Below are 21,488 nucleotides of genomic sequence, written 5' to 3'. Positions count from 1 at the left end.
GAAGAAGGAAGCTGTAGACTGCAGGAAGATATCAATAAATTGGTTAGGTGGGCAGAACAGTGGCAAATGGAATTCAATCCAGAGAAGTGTGAGGTAATGCATTTGGGGAGGGCTAACAAGGCAAGGGAATACACATTAAATGGTAGGACACTGAGTAGTGTAGAGGAACAAAGGGACCTTGGAGTGCATGTCCACAGATCCCTGAAGGTAGCAGGCCAGGTAGATAAGGTGGTTAAGAAGGCATACGGAATGTTTGCCTTTATTAGCCGTGGCATAGAATACAAGAGCAGGGGGGTTATGCTTCAACTGTATAAAACACTAGTTAGGCCTCAGCTAGAGTACTGCGTGCAGTTCTGGTCACCACATTACAGGAAAGATGTGATTGCACTAGAGAGAGTACAGAGGAGATTTACAAGGATGTTGCTGGGAGTAGAGAATCTTAGCCAGCACGGTGGCACAGTGGTTAGCACTGTAGCCTCACAGCGCCAGGGACCCGGGTTCGAATCCGGCCTCGGGTGACTGTCTGTGTGGAGTTTGCACATTCTCCCCGTGTTTGCGTGGGTTTTCTCCGGGTGCTCCGGTTTCCTCCCACAGTCCAAAAGATGTGCGGGTTAGGTTGATTGGCTATGATAAATTGACCCTTAGTGTTAGGGGGATTAAATACGTGGGGATAGGGTGGGATATGTGTAGGTGCAGGCTCGATGGGCCGAAATGGCCTCTATCTGCATTGTGGGGTTTCTGTGAATCTGTGAATCTGTGAAAGACTGGATAGGCTGGGTCTGTTTTCCTTGGAACAGAAGAGGCTGAGGGGAGACCTTATTGAGGTGTATAAAATTATGAGGGGCCTAGATAAAGTGGATAGAAAGGACATGTTTCCCTTAGCAGAGGGGTCAAAAACCAGGGGGCACAGATTTAAAGTAATTGGGGGAAGGTTTAGAGGGGATGTGAGGGGAAATTTCTTCACCCAGAGGGTTGTGGGGGTCTGGAACTCACTGCCTGAAAGGGTGGTAGAGGCAGAAGCCCTAACCCCATTTAAAAAGTACTTGGATGTGCACTTGGGATGCTGTAACCTGCAGGGCTACGGACCAAGAGCTGGGAAGTGGGATTAGGCTGGATAGCTCTTTGTTGGTCGGCATGGACATGATGGGCTGAAATGGCCTCCTTCCATGCTGTAACTTTCTATGATTCCTTGCACTGATGAACATGCTGTGCAATCGATTAGTGAAAGATAGATTCACCCCTGATGACTGTGGCTCTGCATCTCCATAGAAAGAAAGACTTGTCTTTCATAACCTCATTATGCCCTAAAGCACTTTATTGCCAATTAAGTACTTTTAAAGTGTAGTCACTGTTGTAATGTAGGGAAACGTGGCAGGCAAGTTGCACAAAACAAGGTCCCACAAACAGCAATGTCATGATGACCAAATAATGTATTTTTAAGTGATGTTGGTTTAGCGATAAATATTGGCCAGGACACCGGGGAGAACTCCCCTGCTTCTCTTCGCAATAGTGCCATGGGATCTTTTATGTTCAATTGAGAGGGCAGACAGGGCCTCGGTTTAATGTCTCATCTGAAAGACGGCACCTCCGACAGTTCAGCACTCCCTCAGTACTGGCACTGGGAGTGTCAGCCTAGATTTTGTGCTCAAGTCTCTGGAGTGGGACTTGAACCTACTTCTGACTCAGAGGTGAGAGTGCTGAGCCAGGGGAGCCTCACGAAGATCTAATTACACAGTGAACAGCCATATGTTATCAGTCTTTTATTGGGAGGGTAGACAGTGATTCCCTAAGTAATGAGCATTTATTTCCATTGAGTTCTGAGTGGATTTAATTTCCACTGGTGGTACACTGTTTAGGCTAACATGGCCCGTGTAAAACTCCCCTGGGCACTGTTTTAACTCGGCTGTTAATCCATTTATAAAGGGTTGTTAGCCTCTTGTTAAACAGTTGATTACTTTATATTAGTACACAAAGTAACTTAAACAACTATAGTAGCCAAAAGGCTAACATAAGAAAATAATCTGAGTGTAATATTTTTTTTAGCACAGTTTATATTCTCTTTCTCCTTCCCTGTTTTGTAATTATTCCCCTATCTATATCTGTTCTGCGCCACACAGCATGGCAGAATAGCCATGTGACCTGCTCTTTGGCCTGTAGCAATATGGCTGCTCGCTGGCATGTGGCAGTAGTGTTGTCCACTTGTCCTTTCATTTCTTCTTTACTTCTCTCCTTTTCTGTGAGAAAGTTCTCTCATGAATTTGCTGCATATTCACACATGTTAACATGTGGGGCCTGCTAAATAGTTCCTTTGACTCAGACAATATAGTCCAGATGTCCGGTGTTGTTAAATGATGGGGCTTTTGCGAGCACTGAAATATTTCGGCAGGCTCAGTAATTTCACAATACTTTCCGTCTGGTCAGTTCACTGAGCCTCGGCCACAGCGGAGAGCTAATGGGACTGCAGGTCGACTACTGGATCGCACAGCAACTGGCTGACAAGAAGAAGGATCCGGAGAAGAAGGACGCCACGGCCAAGAACACGCTGAAGTGTACCTTCCGCTCCCTTCAGGTCAGCAGGCTGCCCAACGGCGGGGAAATTACAACCCTGCCGACAATGTCCATGACAGTGGTGACAAAGGAGAAGAACAAAAAGGGTAAGAGTCTGCACAGAGCAGGACTTTAGTTCAACTGTCTGATCTCCTGTGGCATTGCCCATGGAGAGTGTGCATCACACTTGTAAACTTTAATTGCTGAGATAGACCTGTTTAGTTGCTAAGATAAACCTGAGTTTAACCTGGCTGTCCCTTTTAAGGCCACACCCAGGTACCCCCTGTGGAATAGTAGCCTAAATCGGTACACCAATTGGTCGATTAGACACTAATTGGTAATAGAAATTTCTATAGATTTGCAGCTGCTTGTAAATCCCCAGCTCTTGCCCTCTGAGAGGGGCCCGGTCAGAAAAACCAGCAAGCACTGGTTCCTTTTCTTTTTCTCCTCCAATATTGTTTTTTTAAGATCATCAGTGTGACACTTTGAAGTGCGATGAATGCGTGCTACGTACCAGATTTTAATAGCCTGGAATTTGCGGTCGGGATGACGGTGAACTGGCAGCGTTTGCAGTCGTTCCGCCTTTGAAACTGACCGCAACTTTGGGATTTGGCGCAGACGCATGCGGAAAACCTGAAGTTGCTGACTAAGAAACTGACAGAAACTTCGGCTCCTCCACAGTAATGACACTGTTAAATTTCCCACTAAAAGTTAGACCCAAAGGGATTAGGTGTAACTGGGGTTTTAACAGCATTATTACTGCTAAACAAAGGTTCAGGGCCTGGAAAACTAATTTTAATTTTGTACAGTGTGAAATTAATTTTTTTAAGTTTGTCCATCTTTATTTCAGGTTTGCCTTTTCCCCATGTGAGAGCCCCAATCTTTGTTTTGCGCTCTCTAACATTTTTAAAAAGTTTGAATTTTAAGAGCTTACTCACTTCCTTGTTCGCTGTCTGTGAGAATTCTTCGTTTTGATTGGCTGCTCAGACAGCTTGTTGACATCACAGCAGTTCACACAAGGGGATCCCCACTATACTTCATTGATTTGAATTGAACTTCGGAAAACCCGAAGTTCTCGACACAGGGATTGCGAGATCCTTGTGTGAAGCATACTTTGGGCCCAGCAGCAAACGCCTTCGATTCGCTGCTGACCACAAGTGCCAGGCCAATATTTTAGTTTTTTAATACAAATATATATGTATATATTCTTTCTTATAGTGATGTTTTTGCCTAAGAAGACAAAAGACAAAGAATTGGAATCGAAGAGCCAAGTGATTGAAGGCATCAGCCGGTTAATCTGCACTGCAAAACAGCAGCAGACCATGCTGCGAGGTATGACTGGAGGGAACTGGGTTCACGAGCACCAGAGCCCCTCATAACAGTGTCTCCTTATAGAGCTTCAGTGGGTAAATGCGCAGTTCGCTGTGATAGTACAAATGGACCTAAAGAAAGAATTTATATAGCATCTTTCACAACCTCAGGACTTCGCGAAGTGCTTTACAGCCAATGAAGTACTTATGAAATGTAGTCACTGTTGTAATGTAATGTAAGAAATGTGTCTGCCAATTTGCGGACAGTAAGAATTATTGTTGTTGGTTGAGGGAAATGGCCATGGGATCTTTTATGTCCACCTGCGGGACCTCGGTTTAACATCTCATCCACAAGAAGGTACCTCTGACAGTGCAGCACTCCTTCAGTACTGCACTACGAGTGTCAGCCTAGATTATGTGCTCAGTTCTCTGGAGTGGGATTTGAAGCCTTGACCTTTTGACTGAGGTGCGAATGCTACCCTGGAGCCACAGCTGACACCTAGGTTCAACCATTGGTCTATGTTTAATTAGCTCAGAGGTTCCCAAATACGTTTGGCTGAGCCCCAAACCGTTGCCCCCCCCCCCCCCCCAACCTTTCATAGATTTATGTCCCATGCACGCCCCCTCTTTTTAAGAAACAGTATTTTTGCATAATTGATGTTAGTGGAGATATATCTGGTAACCCAGAATACTTCAGTTTTAATTCTGCTCACTTAGACATTTGGGTTTTAATATGAAATGCATAGTGGGCGGGAATTCCTTGGATCTGCTCCTGCTTCATCAGAGTAACTTTGGCAGAGGCGCAGTGGACACGAGGTTTCCGCCACGTTTCCAGTGAAGCGGGAGCAGATCCAAGGAGTTTCCCGGCCCCTACATCCAGTGTCCTCCTCGGGCTCCCCCGATGAACCTCATTGTGCCCCCACCCAAGTCTCAGTTAACTGATGGTCTTTATTGAGGCAGCAGGAGGACTACCACAGTTAGCTTCAGCCTCCCTGTTTAGGGAGAGGGAAAAACACAGGCTATGATTGTTATCCAGTGACCCCGCTCACAAGTGCCAACATGTGGATGCGAATTGGGAATAGGATGGTGCCACCTGTGATGCTTCTAGGGTGAACAGCCTGCTGACGCGCACTGTCCAGGATCTCACATGAAGAACAGCCATTTGGCCCAAGTACTAGAGCTCTATCGCCATCTGTGGTGCCATACACCAGCAATAGCCACCGAAAAAAAAGCACTTAATTGGCTGTGAAGCACTTTGGGACGTCCTGAGGTCATGAAAGGTGGTATTTAAATGTAAGTTCTTTCTTTTCTTCAGGAGAGGAGGGAAACAAATAAATACTGACTAAAAGAGCAAATTAAAAAGGGGGAGATAAAAGGGGTGCGATAGCGTAGTGGGTATGTTATTGGTCTAGTAATCTGGACTAATAATTGAGGGAATGCGCGGTCAAATCTCACCATGGCAGCTTGAGAATTTAAAATCTGGAAATAAAAAGCAAGAATCAGTAAAAGTGAGCATGAAGCTGTCGGGTTGTTGTAAAAATCCAACTAGTTCACTCGTCCCTTAGGGAAGGAAACCTGCTGTCCTTACTCAGTCTGGCCTATATATGACTTCAGTCTTACATCAACGTGGTTGACTCTTAACTGGCCTCTGAAGTGGCCTAGAAAGCCGCTCAGCTGCATCAAACTGCTGCAATACCACATGGACTGCAACAGTTCAAGAATAAGGCTCTCGCCACCACCTTCTCAGGGCAATTAGGGATGGGCAATAAATGCCGGCCTCGCCAGCGACACCCACATCGCGAGCATGAATTAAAAAAAAATAGCTATGGTATACTGCTGTATTACTGATGTTAGCAAATAGTTGGTTCATTGTCCACATTTTAGGTCTTAAAACTGCGTATCACACAAATGGTGCATGTTCAGTGCAGACAGTGTTACTTCTTGCACTGTGCATACTGTAAGATGTGCTAGGATCAAATGAACTGGTCATTCAAAGGGCCGGCAGTGGAGCAGAGCGCAGCCCAGACTGTCCTACACCACCCCCGTCCCCCCCTTGGCGAGGCTACAATAATACAATCCTTGTAGGAAAATATTAAGTGTGAGCAGGCCTACTGAAGCTAGTTTGACTCACGAGCCCATTCACAGAGAATTTCAAATTCTTCCGTGCCCCAGGATGGAATGCCAAGGATAACCAAGGTGTGTAAGTCACTAGTTATGTAGGAGAGCCCAGTATTGCTTGTACCAATAATAATTCAACTTTATTGTCATTGCACAAGTACATGAACAACGAAATGTGATCTTGCAAGCTCCCATGACTGGGAGAAGCAAAGCTGCTGCGTCGGTGCACGCCGCCATTCCATTTCCACCATTCCTCCTGTCCGACAATCTTCAGCCCAACGCCCGGGCCTGCTCACCAGCCGCTCCTCCTTCCGTGACCACCTCACCAACCGCCCCTCCTCGGGGCTCCTTCCGTGACCTTCTGCACCTGGTCTTCCCTGATGGTCACCCCTCCAGGTACTAACCAGGCCTGGCTCTGCTTAGCTTCCAAGCCTTGCCAGTGACCCTGTCCCTAGTCCCAGGAACCCACGATGCCTGAAGTTGCAGTCAGACCTTGTAACTGCCCGGCTCCACATTGCGCAACAAATTAGCACAGTTGGGAGACTTGCCCAAAACACTGGGAACTGACGTAGGGGATCTTCCTGAATAGACACGAGGTACAGACAGGAGTCACTTCCTCTCAGGCAAGTGAAAACATAAGAACGAGTGGTGGTGATTATTCATCGAATCCTACAGCGCAGCCTTTTGGCCCATCATGCCTGTGCTGACTCTTTGAAAGAGCTATCCAATTAGTCCCACTTTCTCCATAGCCCTGCAAATTTTTCCTTTTCAAGAATTTATCCAATTCATCTTTGAAAGTTGCTATTGCATCTGCTTACATCACCCTTTCAAGCAGTGAATTCCAGATCATCACAACATGCTACATAAAAATAAATTCTCCTCATTTAAGTCAATATTTTTTTTTCCAATAGGAAATATGGACACATATTTATCAGCCCACTGTGCTCACTCTTTCTCTGTTTCTCTTACAGTAACAATTGATGGTGTGGAATGGAACGATGTAAAATTTTTCCAGCTCGCTGCTCAGTGGTCCTCTCACGTGAAATATTTCCCAATCGGGATCTTCGGCCATTTGAAAACTGCTTACTAAACCTTCCCCAGCCACGCCAGGAATACTTAACCTGTAGCTGGGCTGAGAGCCAGCAACTAGTCAGTGCCAAGAACCTTTTCCAAACTGCAGGCCCCTGCTTCTTGTGTGCATTGTCAGAGCTTTGCATCGATTAATTTTTTTTTTCAAAGAATGATCTAAGGCAAGGAATAAAATAAAAGTCCTTACAAGTCTTACCAGAAGGTTGTGTGAACACACTGCAGAACTGGCTCTTTGCAGTGGGAAGGGAAGGGTGGCGTTTGGATAAATGCAGACAATGCACTTCCCACATTTGCTCATGGCCATCACCTTCTATATTTTGCCTCTCGATAGATAGGGGTGGGTGAGGCCTGGAGATTGAAGTGCGGACCGCAAATCTGTGCACTGACTTGCTTAATCCATGCAGGATAAAGATTAATACACCAAAAAAATGACCTAAGTTAGGCGTTCTTACAACAAACCATAGTTGTAGTCCATAGAACCCGGGCAGTGTATTTTTCCCCATAGAAATGCATTCTGAATCATGAGTCAAGTTGATCTTTGCCAGATGCCCAGATAGCTCCCCCCCTCTATTTCAATTGTAGCCGCCTACAGAGAGGGATTCCAACACGTGATGTCTGAGGGTGATTGCTTTTTGATTACTCGGTGTGTGTTTTGTTTTTAGAGACTTGCTTCTTAAGTGCGGCTCTCAGCTGCCGTACTGCGCAGGGCCTCGGCATGAAGATAGTGCTTGTTACTGTGGCAGCCAAGCAAGGGGCCGACCTTGGCTGTGCAGCCTGTAGGTAGCCCCACTAAAAGCTTTCCTCACCTTCGTAAACTAACAAGTGGGTTTGGTTTGCACTGGTGACACTAAACAGCAGCTCCTATATTCCCGTCATGCCGCATTGTAATAAGGCTCTAATGTAATTTTCATGGGGATTTTATTCATTTTTTGAGTGAGGTCTCGTCTTTGTGGTTGACTGGCACGGAAAAGAATGAGTCAAAGTGCTGAGATCTTTCCCACACTAGTCACAGAATCACTGCGAGGGACTTTGTTTCCACCACGCATGCTGGTGATCCACAGCAAAGGTGTCCCAAATATCCAGCTTCGAATCCCATTTTGTGATGTAACCGGGGTTGTACAGATTTCTAACTCCCACCTTTTATTTTTGGAGTGGGGGGAGGGGTGCTTTTCTCACTTGCAACATAGAGCCATTCAGAAAATCATTCAGATCCTCTGTTTAATTTGAGTGTACCTATCAATGAAGAGGAAGGGTGGCTGTTTTTCCCTGTGGTCTCGCTCATAATTTGCAGTGTATATAACAGTTTGTTGGTATAAGCTTTGATAGTTTAAGGTATAATTTGTATGGATTTAACTAGGCCTCCTGAAAGGAATGTTGTCTCTTGAAGGAGTGCAGACTGACTTGTTTTTTGACACTAATAATTTATGATGTACAGTTTTATATAGACTGGTGCAGTGATGGTGCAAAATCTGGCACCGTAGGCACCAAAGGGCACTTGCTCTTAATAGAATGAAACTCTCCCCCCACATAAATTGTATTGGCACAAAAGCTTTAAAATAATGTGACATAGGTCAGAATATATGGGTCAGAATTAGGCTTGTAGCTCATCTGAAAAGAAACCATGTTTGCATTGATTCCCTTCATATTGGAAAGAATTAATAATCTCATATTATGAAATCTAACCTTGACAGCTTGTATTTTCTGCTTTTGCAAATACCTCGGACCTTTTTGTTTTAACGTGCCAAAATATATATTTTTTAAATATTAATTCTGGGTGGGAATTAATTGGATCGCACCTGCCTTAAACGTAACTAAATCAGGACCTCGTACAGCAGGGTATAACATGCCAGCGAACTAGTGCCTGAGAGTGCATCAGAATCGTTAGATTTGCAGGTGGAACGGTGACAAGTAACACTGCGAATCTCTAAGTGTCTTGAAGTTTGAATAAGTTGTACATATAGAAAGCTGGTGTTCGTCTTCAGTATCCGTGGTGCTAGAACACTCATCTCTGCATTAGTTTATATGTCTGTGTGTGACGATACATTCACCCAGACCTAGCCTTATTTGATAGCTACTCACCTACGTAACGTTAACCATCAGCGTTCGGTGTCTATTGCATCACTGTCCGTGTTTCCTGTGTGGGGTTCATATCTCTGAACTGGTTTATTATAAGCACCACCTGCACAATTCAGTTTGGGCCGGTCGCTCATTTCAAAGGTTCTTACCACTAGTTAATGGATGTGGATGGTTTCGGCCATTTCTGCAGGTCAAGTTGAAGACTTGAGAAAAGGCAGAACATGCGTTTTATGTTTGTGTAGTCTTTAATTAGGTAGCTGCCTTATTCCTCGCTCCACTGCATTGGAAGTTTTTCCAGGGTGATTCAGCTCATTGGGGTGAAATTGAAAGTGGAATTGCTTTTGGCACCCATTGTACAACGTACCCAATATTGGGTGGGGCGTATAATGGGCAACTAATGCAGTCCCGCCTGTTTTGCATCCCATCCTATGTCCGTTTTATCCCCATTGTCTCAACACTTCACTGCATTTGTAACTGGGAACATCAGTTAAACAACTCAACCAAACTCCCTCTGGGTCAGTGGATTCGTGTCCTGTATTATACTGGGCTGTACAGGAAGGCCTCTGGCTTGCTGCTTGGTCGTCTCCAAGTGGGAGCTGCCATGGGGTATTACAATGGGCCACAGCATCCCTGGGTTAGGAAAGAGGAAAAATCCACCAGGATTCCTGCTCCTAATCTCTCTCCAGTGTCCGCTTGCTGGAAAGCATGTGTGTGTGGATGTCAGGTGCGAACAGAGTTGGCTTTGATGGCCTTACAGCCTGGGCTCGCACCGGTGAAATGGCTGCCTGTATTCGGCAAACTGGTGACCATAGAACTGTACCCCAGGAGAGGAAGTAACTGGGGTGGGGGAGGAAGGGAGGTTACTTAAAAAAAAAAAAAAAGAGTTGCAACTTTCTGGAATAACTTCCACATGGAGACTGGAATAAAGCAGGTAAATCGGTATATTCTGTATAATCCTTGATGCATTAAGAACCCCCATCAGTAAAGAGATAATATATACACACACAGCCTTTGAACAAAGAGATCTTTAACATTGGAACCAGCAACAGCTCCTGTTTTACAGGTGCAGTCATAACACTTAACACATGGCTCTGCAGGAGCGGGGACAAGGCCCCACTGGTCCTTTCTTCATTGCTGGAGACTGAGGGTTTAGGAATCCCATGACGACAGGCTGTCCTATCGATTATTCAGGATAAACTCATTGTTTTTATCATATTTATTTTCCATGTTACATAATATGGCTGAGAAAACGAAAATGCATAACCAATACTGTACCTGAGTTAACCTGATGTACTAAAGGCAGCTTCGTGTCTGTGGAAGTGTACAAGTTTGTTCATAATGGTACTGCGCTAATTCTACGTGTCAAGCTGTGTTAGTCACATACTGCTTCCAGGTCCTGAGGAGCTGATGCTATGTTCTTTATGGGGGAGGAGAACATTGCCAGCTCCAAACTCCTTGCTCCATCCCTGACATTCAATAATTAACATTTAATATTGATCTAAAAAAAAATGCATGTTTGTGGGCCTCCCCCACTAGCCAACTGTATAAAGCCTCTTAATAGGAAACCTTACAGATGAGAATCTCCGCAATTCAATCCCTGCTCTGTGTTCAGTTAGCTGGTCTGGGCTGTTGGGTCAACAGTGCATGTCCGGTGAGGACCATATCAGGCTTGGATATGATGCCTTCCATGTTCAATAGCCATACTGTCTAGTCACACCCGAAGAATGGCCACCTGGAGGGTCATCACTCGTGGGACTGTCCCAGCAAGAGATTGGCGCCATCATTGCAAGGAGAAAGGAAATCATTTTAAAAAGTGCGTTTGTGCTGTTCAAGTCCAGATAGATGAAAGCTGGAATCCAAAGGACATGAATTGTAGATACCATAGACTGAATGATCGTGTAACCTGACTTTAAATTGCGTGGATGCGAAGTGTTAATAATGGTGCTTGGACATCCTGTGTGTATTTTGCATTTAATTTGTTTGCACTTTTGTACATCCAGTTAAATGTAGGGATGAACCTCTTTCTCACTAAATGATCATGTAATGCACTAGTCAGGAGGTGGCAGGATGTGACTCAGCCCACTCCGATTCAGTAACCCAGTGGGATTATAGCGCAGAAACCTGGTGGGGATGCAGTTAAAGAATCGTGTGGAAGTGTAGTGCTGAGTATCCTTTAGGACTGTAGTGCAGTTGGCTTAGAAGATGAATAGGTTGTTGGTGCAGCACTGTATACAAACATGCAGGGTATGTGCCCATTTGCAAATCTTGTTTTAAGGGTGAGGAACACACTGCGTCCAGCAGCATGTTTGATGCTTTTTAATGTCCAAACGCTATAATCATGAACATTTGCTTGAGATTTTACACTGAAACTCGCTGTACTGTGGCCACTCAATGGTGAACTTTGTGAGATGTCATTCCTTTCTTGCTGGTCTTCCTCTCATTCATTTTTTCTTGCTCTTTACTGTTTTTCATTTGTTTTCCTCTCTCTGCTGTTTTCTCGTTTGCTCTTTTCTCTCTTTTTCTCTTGTTTATTCTTCCTTTCAAATGTATTCTTTCTCTGCTATTTCTCTCATTTGTTCTTTTCACTGTTGTTTCCTTGTTCTGCTTTTCTCTCGGGTTTTGTCGTATGTCTTTTTTCTTTCAGCTGTTTTCTTGTTTTCCTTTCTCTTTTTTTATGCTTCCTTTCAGCTTTTTCGTATTTTGTCTTTTCTCTCTAATGTTTCATCATTGCTTTTCTCTACTGATTTCTCACTGCTTTTTTTTCTCTGTTTCATCATTGCTTTTCTGTCTATTTTCTCATCTTTTCTATCGACTGTTTCATAATTTCTTCTTTTCTCTTCACTGGCCTGCATCCAGAACTGGGGTGGCAGAACTCCGTCCACTGCTCCAAGGCTATCAGGCTGTTCCCCAAAAACAGCCAGAAGGCCTCCAGCACACATTTTACAAATGTCAAAAGGTGGCTGAGCTTTTGTAAATCGGCTGTTCTTTGCTTTGGAGTCTATCAATGCAGGTACATCTGACATCAGTGGCACTTTGGTTAATAGTTAAAAGCTTAAGGGAAAGTAGGAATGAAGAAAGGTTGCAAGCATTGCCTGAGTTTCAATTAAACCCATACTAGAAGCAAAAACACCAAATGAAACATTCAATGTCTGACAACAAATGCCACATCTGGCATTCTTTGCTTATCAATATCCCGTTTTAAGAATCGGGCACATTCTGTCATCCGTTCCGAGCACTTGCCCTCCGACCTGGAAGCAGTATGGAAGCACTGTGTGAAACTGCTGTACGTATGTGAATGGTTTCAAATACAGACACACCTCAATGTGAAAATTCGCACTGTTTTGCTGTCTAGAATAAAACTTAAATGTTTTAATTTTTAATTTTTTTAATTTAAAAAAAACTTTTGAATTTTCACTCTACGAAGCTGATATATAAGATTGCAGTTTTTTTGTTTTACAAGCCAATTGTAGCACAAGTTTTTTTCTTTTTGTACTGATGAAGACTTATGAAGGAACAGACATGCAATACATTGGATTACTACAATTAAATAAAATAACCTTTATCCATGTGTTGTGTCATTACGAGAGTGGTGGTCATTCATTCTATGTCTTAAACCTTTATTTGGAATTTTCGACTCAACAGCAAATTGCATTTATATAGCGCCTTTAACAAAATAAAATGTCCCACTGCTCTTCATAGGAACTTAATAACAAAATTTGACAACGAGCCACAAAAGGAGATATTAGAACAGGTGACCAAAAGCTTGGTCAAAGAGGTAGATTTTAAGAGAGGACTTAAAGGAGGTGGAGAGGTTTAGGGAAGGAATTCCAGAGCTTAGGGCCTAGACGGCTGAAGGCCGATGGTGGAGTGAAGAAAGTGGGGGGGGTTACACAAGAGGCCAAAATTGGAGGAACACAGAGTTCTCTGAAGGTTGTAGGGCTGAAGAAGGTTACAGAGATGGGGGCGAGGCCATGGAGGGATTTGAACTCTAGTTCGGTAAGTTAGAATGCGCTACTGGATTTTTAGGGCACAGAAATTGGGCCTGCAATTTGCTGTAGGACGAATGTCCAATTCCAATCATATGGCAACAGTAGATCCTCCACAAGAAGGGGAGGGGGTCAATCTCTGACTGTTCATTCACTTTATAGCAACCAAGGCATAGGGACAAAGTCTGATCATAAGCTCTCCACACCTTCTAGGGGACTGATCAAAGGGTGACAACATAATATGTATTTTTTAAAAACCGAGCTAAACCATTTTTCAAACCTTATTTTTTAAAAGTGAACTATTTATGAGCAGTGGCCACGATCCCAGAGTTTTCTAATCCCCGAGTCCTTTATACAAGTAACAGAGAGGATAGATAAGGGTAATGCAGTAGAAGTAACAGAAAGGGTGGATAAGGGTAATGTACTAGACACTATATATTTGGATTTCCAAAAAGCCTTTGATAAGGTACTTCATAGTAAACTCGTGATTAAGGTCAGAACATGTGGAGTCAGAGAACAAGTAGCAGAATGAATAGCAAACTGGCTACAAAACAGAAAACAGAGATTAGGGGTTAATGGTAGTTACTTGGATTGGCAAATGGTGGAAAGTGGTGTTCCACAAGGTTCGATGCTGGTACCACTGTTCACCATTTACATAAACAATTTGGACTCTGGAATCAGAAGTACAATTTCAGAAATTGCGGATGACATCAAATTGGGGGGTGACATGGAAGACATTAATAAACTTGCAGAATGTGTGTGAAATTGGCAAATGAGCTACAATATAGATAAAGTGCAAGGTAATACATTTTGGTATGAAGAATAAAGAGGCCACATACTCCTTGGAAAATAAGTGGGGTAGAGGAACAGAGGGATCTGGGGGTACAGATACACATCACAAAGTAGCTCCACAGGTTAATAGTCATTAAAAAAAGCAAACAAAGCACTGGGCTTCATGTGTAGAGGGATAGAATTGAAAAGTAGAGAAGTTATGTTAAACTTGTACAGAACCTTGGTTAGACCACACTTGGAGTATTGTGAACAGTTTTGGTTTCCATAGTATAAAAAGGATAGAGAGGCACTGGAGAAGGTGCAATAAAGATTTACTAGAATGATAATAGAACTGAGGTTATACCTATCGGGAAAAGATTGAACAGGCTGGGGCTCTTTTCTCTAGATAGAGGTCTTTAAGATTCTGAAAGGGTTTGATAGGGTAGACATAGAGATGTTTCCACTTGTGGGGGGAAACCAGGACGAGGGGCCATAAATATAAGATAGTCACGAATAAATCCAATAGGGAATTCAGGAGAAACTTCTTTACCCAGAGAGTGGTTGGAATGTGGAACTCTCTACCACAAGGAATAGTTAAGGAGTATAGCATAGATGCATTCAAGGGGAAGCTAGACAAGCACATGAGGGAGAAAGGAATAGGATATGTTGGGGTTAGATGAAGCATTGGAGGAGGATCATGTGGCATGGACCTGTTTGACCAAATGGCCTGTTTCTGTGCTGTTAATACTTTGTAACTTTAATACCAGTGGTACTGGTTTAGGTTTTCTACAAGGGGCTTGATACAATTGATATTTTCCAGCACTATATTGTGGCAAAACCACCAATGATCTTCTGTACAAATGCATAACTGTCTTTAACCTAATGCTACAGCATCTATGTTTGTTGGCTGAGTGTAAATAAGCTTTCTGCAAAAGCCCTGAAACAACGTGATGACATCATCACATTGGTCACGTGATGTCCCGAACGGCGGGAAACGTGATGACGTCAGAGAGTGGGAGGTTCTAAGCCCAGACCTCGTGTAACAAGCTGCTGAAAAGACCTGTTTGCTGTTGCTCCTGCATGTTTTTGTTTTGTTCACTTGTTTGATTAAATTCAGTTGAATTATTGAACTGACTCGACTTCAGTGCTTCAGTTAGGGATAGATCGATTCCTATATTGGTGACCCCGAAGCTTCGTGGATGATTTTCACGGAGGAAAGTTCGAGAGCAAGATGGATGTGAACACAGCGAGTTTGAAGCTCCCTCAATTTTGGGAACAACAGGCAGCCTCCTGGTTCCTGCAAGCGGAGGCTCAGTTTCAACTTCGGAACATCGTGCTGGATCAGACCCGTTACCTTTATGTGGTCTCCGCACTGGACAGCTCGACGGCTTCCCGAATCATCAGCCTGCTGGAGAACCCGCCCGCGGATGACAAGTATGAAACGCTTAAGGCGCGCCTTATGCAAATATTCGGTGTCTCGAAAGCGGAGCGCGCACGACGTTTGCTCGCACTCCCCGGGTTAGGCGACGCTAAGCCTTCCGAGTTGATGAGCCAAATGCTCACACTCTGGTCTGCGCCACAGTGTTTTCTGTTTCGGGAACTGTTCCTGAGCCAGCTCCCTGAGCAGGTACAAGCAGCCCTCGCCAGGTCGGAGGCTACGGACGGCGTAGCACTCGCGGCTGAAGCCGACACCATTCACGCGGTGATGCAACAGTACTGTGCCACTTTGAAGAGTCCTGCCTTGAGGAACCCCGCCTCAGCGCCTCCACAGACCGGTCTCTGTTACTACCATGCCCGGTTCGGACCGAAAGCCAGATACTGCTGACCCCCATGTAGTTTCGTGCCACCGGCACCGAGAAAGCAGCAAAACCGTACACGAGAACGGAAGAACGACACCGAGGTCGGGTTCGCGTCCACCATGACGGTTGGTGATTCCGGGAATATTGGAGTTGCTCGGACAGGATTGTCCGACCTCCTCTGCGATTGACCTTTGCGATTAAAGACACTTCTGGGGGGGCGCATGTGGCAAAACCACCAATGATCTTCTGTACAAATGCATAACTGTCTTTAACCCAATGCTGCAGCATTTGTGTTTGTTGCCCGAGTGTAAATAAGCTTTCTGCAAAAGCCCTGAAACAACGTGATGACGTCATCACGTTAGTCACATGATGCCCCGAACGGCGGGAAACGTGATGACGTCAGAGAGTGGGAGGTTCTAAGCCCAGACCTCGTGTAACAAGCTGCTGAAAAGACCTGTTTGCTGTTGCTCCTGCATGTTTTTGTTTTGTTCACTTGTTTGATTAAATTCAGTTGAATTATTGAACTGACTCGACTTCAGTGCTTCAGTTAGGGATAGATCGATTCCTACAATATACTATGAAAGATGGAACCAGAGGGAGGTGTTATTCTCACTGTTCGAAAAGATGGTTGTGTCATAAAATAATTCAAATATGAGGTGTGCGGAGTGGTGCATGGGAACAGGATTAGGCCATTGGTTCCATCAAACGTGATCTGCCATTTTGTTTGCACGGCCCCTCTATCTCTTTAATCCTAATGCCTGGATTGTTTCTGCAACGATGATCTTCTATAGTGGTACATTCCACGTTATAATAACCCTTTGTATGAAGTTTTTCTTGGATTTGCTTTTACATGTCTTTGAATTTTAAGACTATGTCCTCTTGTTCTTGATCTTTTACTAAAGGAAGACTCAATTCCCTCCATTATTTTAAACCACCGCAATCAAATCACCCCTTAACCTTGTCATTTGCACGCTTTATAACCCAAGTTTACCCAGTCTCTTGTCATAACTCGATCATTTGAGACTTCAACCTACTGAATAAGCACTGCACTTTCTCCAAGAACAAAATGGATGTGGAAGAAAAGGTAAGCTGTGTATTTAAAAATAAATATGAACAAACATACAGCATAGGCGAAAATACCGAGAAGACATAATCAGATAAAATAAAAGTTAAAAGTATGAAAGATAGAATAGGGGGGAAATGGGCAGAACAAAAGTTTAATTTTAAGTGTACATTTTAAATACTTTTATATTGCAATAATAAATTTACTCCAGATATCTTGGTTCCATTATTAACACTATAGTATTAGGCAATTCTTCAGTGTCAGAAGGGCAAAACATAAGCCAGTACAGAATTCACTGAAGCTGCCAGCAGAGTAAGAGTTGATCAGATCCACAACAGGTGATCAGTTATCTTTGGATCACACGAAACACATCCGTGCAACACAATCCACAGAATGAGCCTGTTCTAGTAACCATAGCTCACCCAGTACATCGATGCAAGTGTCTCCTCTCATATATTTATTTACAAACACATGGAAAGGTGGAGCATGGATTTATACAGCGCCTTGCATGACCTCAGGACATCAAAGCAGTTTACAGCCAATTAAGTACTTTTTGAAGTGTAGTCACTGTTGTAGAACACACATCTGCCGATTTGCGAACCGCAAGGCCCCACGAACAGTAATGAAATAAATAACCAGATAATCTGTTTTAGATGTTGGTTGTAGGATAAATAGTGGTCAGGACACCTGGGAGGACTCCCCTGCTCTTATTTGAATAGTGCCGTGGGATCTTTTACAGAACCCCGAGAGGACAGAAGGGGCCTTGGTTTAATGTCTCATCTGAACGATTGCATCTCCCAAAGTGCAGCACTCCACTGGAGTGTCAGCCAGGTCATTGACCTGAAACGTTAACTCTCTCTCTCCACAGATGCTGCCTGACTTACTGAGTATTTGCAGCATTTTCTGTTTTTATATCTCTATAAATCAACAGTGATTAGTACCAAATAGATAACCTGGCTTGAAGAGACCACGGCTGATGTAAGAAATGGGAATGCCAAGCTAGGGAAATAGGAGAAGCTTTATTGAAGCTTGGCATTGAGATACTTTGACAGGATAACATTGTAGAAAGTTTTACAGCTTAAAAGATCATAAAAATGGAGAAGGTTCTTCAGCCTATTTGACCTCATCCTTACAGAATACCATTACAGTACCCGGTTGTTTTTCAAGTCCTTACACACGTGGATAGCAACTAAGTGAGCCAGATAGGAAAGTAAAGGGGAGCATGAAGAAAGTTGAACATGGTGGACACCATCTCTTATTTCTTTGAACATCGCTGAGAGGTGAATGCTGACAATTTCACGGTTTGAGGCCTCATGTTTTTGAATTTTAAATCAGTCAACAGTCCTACTGTTCATTTAATGTGTAAAAATGCTGTCAGTTTTTGCACCAGCAGACCTTGATTGGCTGAAAAACAGGTTGTCAACCATTTCGAGGCCTTTTTTTTAATCAATGTGGATCCCACTTACAAAACAGTGGGGACATGGCTGAACAGAGGAACTAATAAGGCTTCTATTATTTTCTTTTAAATAAAATAAGTGAAATCAAAAGTTAGAATTATATTAATTATAAAAAGAAAGACATTTATATAGTCCCCTGTTGCCTCTCTGAAATCTCTCAAAGCACTTTTTGTACAATGAGTGAATTTGGAGCACAGTAACTTATGTAGGCAAATGGAGCAGCCATTTTGTGCACAGCAAGTTCCCACAGACAGCAATGAGAAAGAAAGACTTGCATTTATATAGTGTCTTTCACGACCTCAGGATGCCCTAAAGTGCTTTACAGCCAATGAAGTGTAGTCACTGTTGTAATGTAGGAAACGTGGCAGCCAACGTCTGCTCAGCAAGCTCCCACAAATGTGATAATGATCAGATAATCTCTTTTAGTGCTGTTGAGAGGAGGTTTGCTTCTGGTGGTGTTTGCTGGGGGAATAATATTAGTGAGAACATACAGGCCAACCTGGAAAACAAGCAAAAGTTGCCCATCAGCCTCAAAAAAACAACTCTTGATTATAAGGATAAGGGAATGAGGAAGATGGAGCCCCTCACTCCTTTCAAGCTGAGGGCAAGTGCCATTTTTCTCATCATCTTTGACTCTACTCACTCACCCACACACTGCGTGCCAATATATGCACTGGAGGAGGTGTAACAAATAGATCTCCTTTTGCATGTGATTCAACCATTACAATATGCAGTGAGGTGTTGGACAGGAATAATTTCACCAGCACACAGGTCCGGGCCTCCCAAGCAATTCACAGCAGCCATTATTCACTCTTCTAAACTACCCCAGTACCAGCTCAGCTACATCCACATCAGATGTCTTTAGTGACAGCAATGAGGGTGCAAAAAGGTGACTGATACTGCACAAGTGAGTAGGAGGATGGGGTGACGGTGGTAAAGGGGAAGGCAAGACCAGCTCATGGCCTCCCTCAGCTGAGGAATCAAAGGCTGAAGACCTCAGATGGGCCTTCTTCAAAAAGGATGCAGTCTGAGTGCAGAAGCATGATCCAGTCAGTAGACAGTGGGCCCATGAACCTGCAACAGCTGAAGGCCATGAACCTGCAACAGCTGAAGGCCTTTGTGGAGGGGTCCACAAGCTGCATTTGTAGTCCTCTGTGGAAAATGTGGCGAGTCCAAGATGTCTTCAATGGAGGTCTGAAAGGCCTTGAGCTCCCCTATAGAGTGTGCTCTCTCCTCTGGTTTCCAGATGCTGGTAGATTGGATTGAGTAAGTCCTTCACTGATCTCATTCTTGCTGTGACATAGATCAGTAGGCAAGGAGAGCCAGGATGCAGCATTCGATGGCACGGATGGTGATGCTGATTGGGAAGCTCCACATCTGGACTCTTCAGCCATCCCCTCCGCTGGCAGGACCAGGTGGCTGCAAAGTGTCTCCAAGCGCAACTCAAGGAGGTAGAGGGCGACTTTAGTCCCAAGAGGCTTCAGCTGACCCTCAGCACACAGTTACCTCACTGACTTGAGACATGTAGAAAGGAGCAGTCGTTTATGTTCAAAAGCACAAAATTCATAAAAGGGAAATGTGATGATATACAATGGTAGGGCCACACAAATAAAACTCTTATAAGGTAGCACTCAAGCAGTTACGTGTCCATAGAGTTTTCTTGCTAATGTCTTGAGCAATAGCCATCAGGAAGAAGGGATTAAATGGAACAGCAATGGCCAATATGAGGCATTGTATTGGGTAGATGACTGCTAATACACTGGGTGACATGGGGACCTATGTTTGATGTATGAGAAAGAAAAACTTGCGTCTTTCACGTCTTCATGACGCCCAAAGCACTTTACAGCCAACGAAGTACCTTTGAAGTGTAGTCACTGTTTTTGGCCCTGTCTGCCCTTTCACGTGGACGTAAAAGATCCCACGGCAATATTCAAAGAGCAGGGGAGTGCTCCTCAGTGTCCTGGCCAATATTTATCCCTCAAACAATATCACTAAAAACAGATTATTTGGTCATTATAACATTGCTGTTTGTGGGATCATGCTGTGCACAGTTTCCTACATTGCAACAGTGACTACACTTCAAAAGTGCTTCATTGGCTGTGAAGTGCTTTGGGATGAACTGAGGTCATGAAATGCGCTGTAGAAATGCAAGTTCTTTCTATATAATGTAAGTTTTATCCTTGGCAAAGCTTCTGAAAGACAAATAAATAAATGAAAACAACTTGCTACAAACACACTTTCCCAATAAGGCTCCTAAACTGCATTAAGCGGGAAGTCATTTGTATTGAGTGTACCTCAGATGTGAAGCCCCGGCAGTACCCCCAGCAGCTCAGGATCACATTACAATCAGCATCTCCCTGCCAAATACCAAGCAGTCAGCACAACCTAAATGAAAGAAAGACTTGCATTTATATAGCGCCTTTCATGACCACCAGACGTCTCAAAGTGCTTTACAGCTAATGAAGTACTGTTTGAATGTAATGTGGGAAAGGCGGCAGCCAATCTGCGCACCGCAAGGTCCCACAAACAGCAATGTGATAATGCCCAGATAATCTGATTTAGTGATGTTGGTTGAGGGATAAGTATTGGTCAGGACACCGGGGAGAACTCCCCTGCTCTTCTTCGAAATAGTGCCGTAGGATCTTTTACATCCATCTGAGAGAGCAGACGGGGCCTCGGTTTAACATCTCATCCAAAAGACGGCACCTCCCACAGTGCAGCACTCCCTCAGCACTGCACTGGAGTGTCAGCCTAGCTTTATGTGCTCAAGTCCCTGGAGTGGGACTTGAACCCACAACCTTCTGACTCAGAGGCGAGTGTGCTACCCACTTTTTTTAATATACTTTATTGAACATTAAGAACATTTACAACATCGTGATCATTTCGTTGAATCATACAATTCCATTCCGCCACCACATTTTAACAACAAAACCTGAAGTTTAATTTCCTGTAACATATTAATCGATTGCTCTTTAAAAATTGATTGTAAAATACTATCTTTAAATTCCTTTCTGAATAAAACATCCACAAAGCCTTATAATGATCTTTTAGCTTATATTTAAAATACTCTTTTAGATTGATTCTCCTCCCCTTAAAAAACAGAGCATTCCTTCTTTGCACAATCACGAATCTAGCCAAACTGAACATTAAATTAATTGCCGCTCCACTGGACTCAGGCAAACTCTCCTGCAATCCCCATCTCAAAATTGAGTCCCACGGGATTCCCATTCTCGCTCTTCGGTCCCCACCCAGCAAAAAACTTCACACAACTG

The 21,488-nt window shown here is 43.8% G+C and overlaps 1 protein-coding gene across 7 annotated transcripts in view; it reads left to right on the top strand.

Moving 5' to 3' along the window:
• Positions 1–12,708, top strand: part of pacs2 (phosphofurin acidic cluster sorting protein 2) — a 292,002-nt gene extending 279,294 nt beyond the window's left edge. For all 7 annotated transcript variants that reach the window (XM_086003651.1, XM_086003648.1, XM_086003653.1 and 4 more), the window contains 3 exons: positions 2,422–2,654; positions 3,766–3,879; positions 6,947–12,708. In XM_086003651.1, the coding sequence (XP_085859777.1) occupies positions 2,422–2,654; positions 3,766–3,879; positions 6,947–7,065 (466 nt within the window). In that variant the 3' untranslated portion in view covers positions 7,066–12,708. The remainder of the gene's footprint in view (positions 1–2,421; positions 2,655–3,765; positions 3,880–6,946) is intronic.
• The last annotated feature ends 8,780 nt before the right edge of the window (positions 12,709–21,488 follow it).

Source organism: Somniosus microcephalus, chromosome 12 (assembly GCF_052327205.1).
Source record: "Somniosus microcephalus isolate GS21.2 chromosome 12, FLI_Smic_1.0, whole genome shotgun sequence".
NCBI classification, from domain to species: domain Eukaryota; kingdom Metazoa; phylum Chordata; class Chondrichthyes; order Squaliformes; family Somniosidae; genus Somniosus; species Somniosus microcephalus.
The sequence above is the reverse complement of the archived record's forward strand: the minus strand, read 5'-3'. Positions and strand labels throughout refer to the sequence as shown.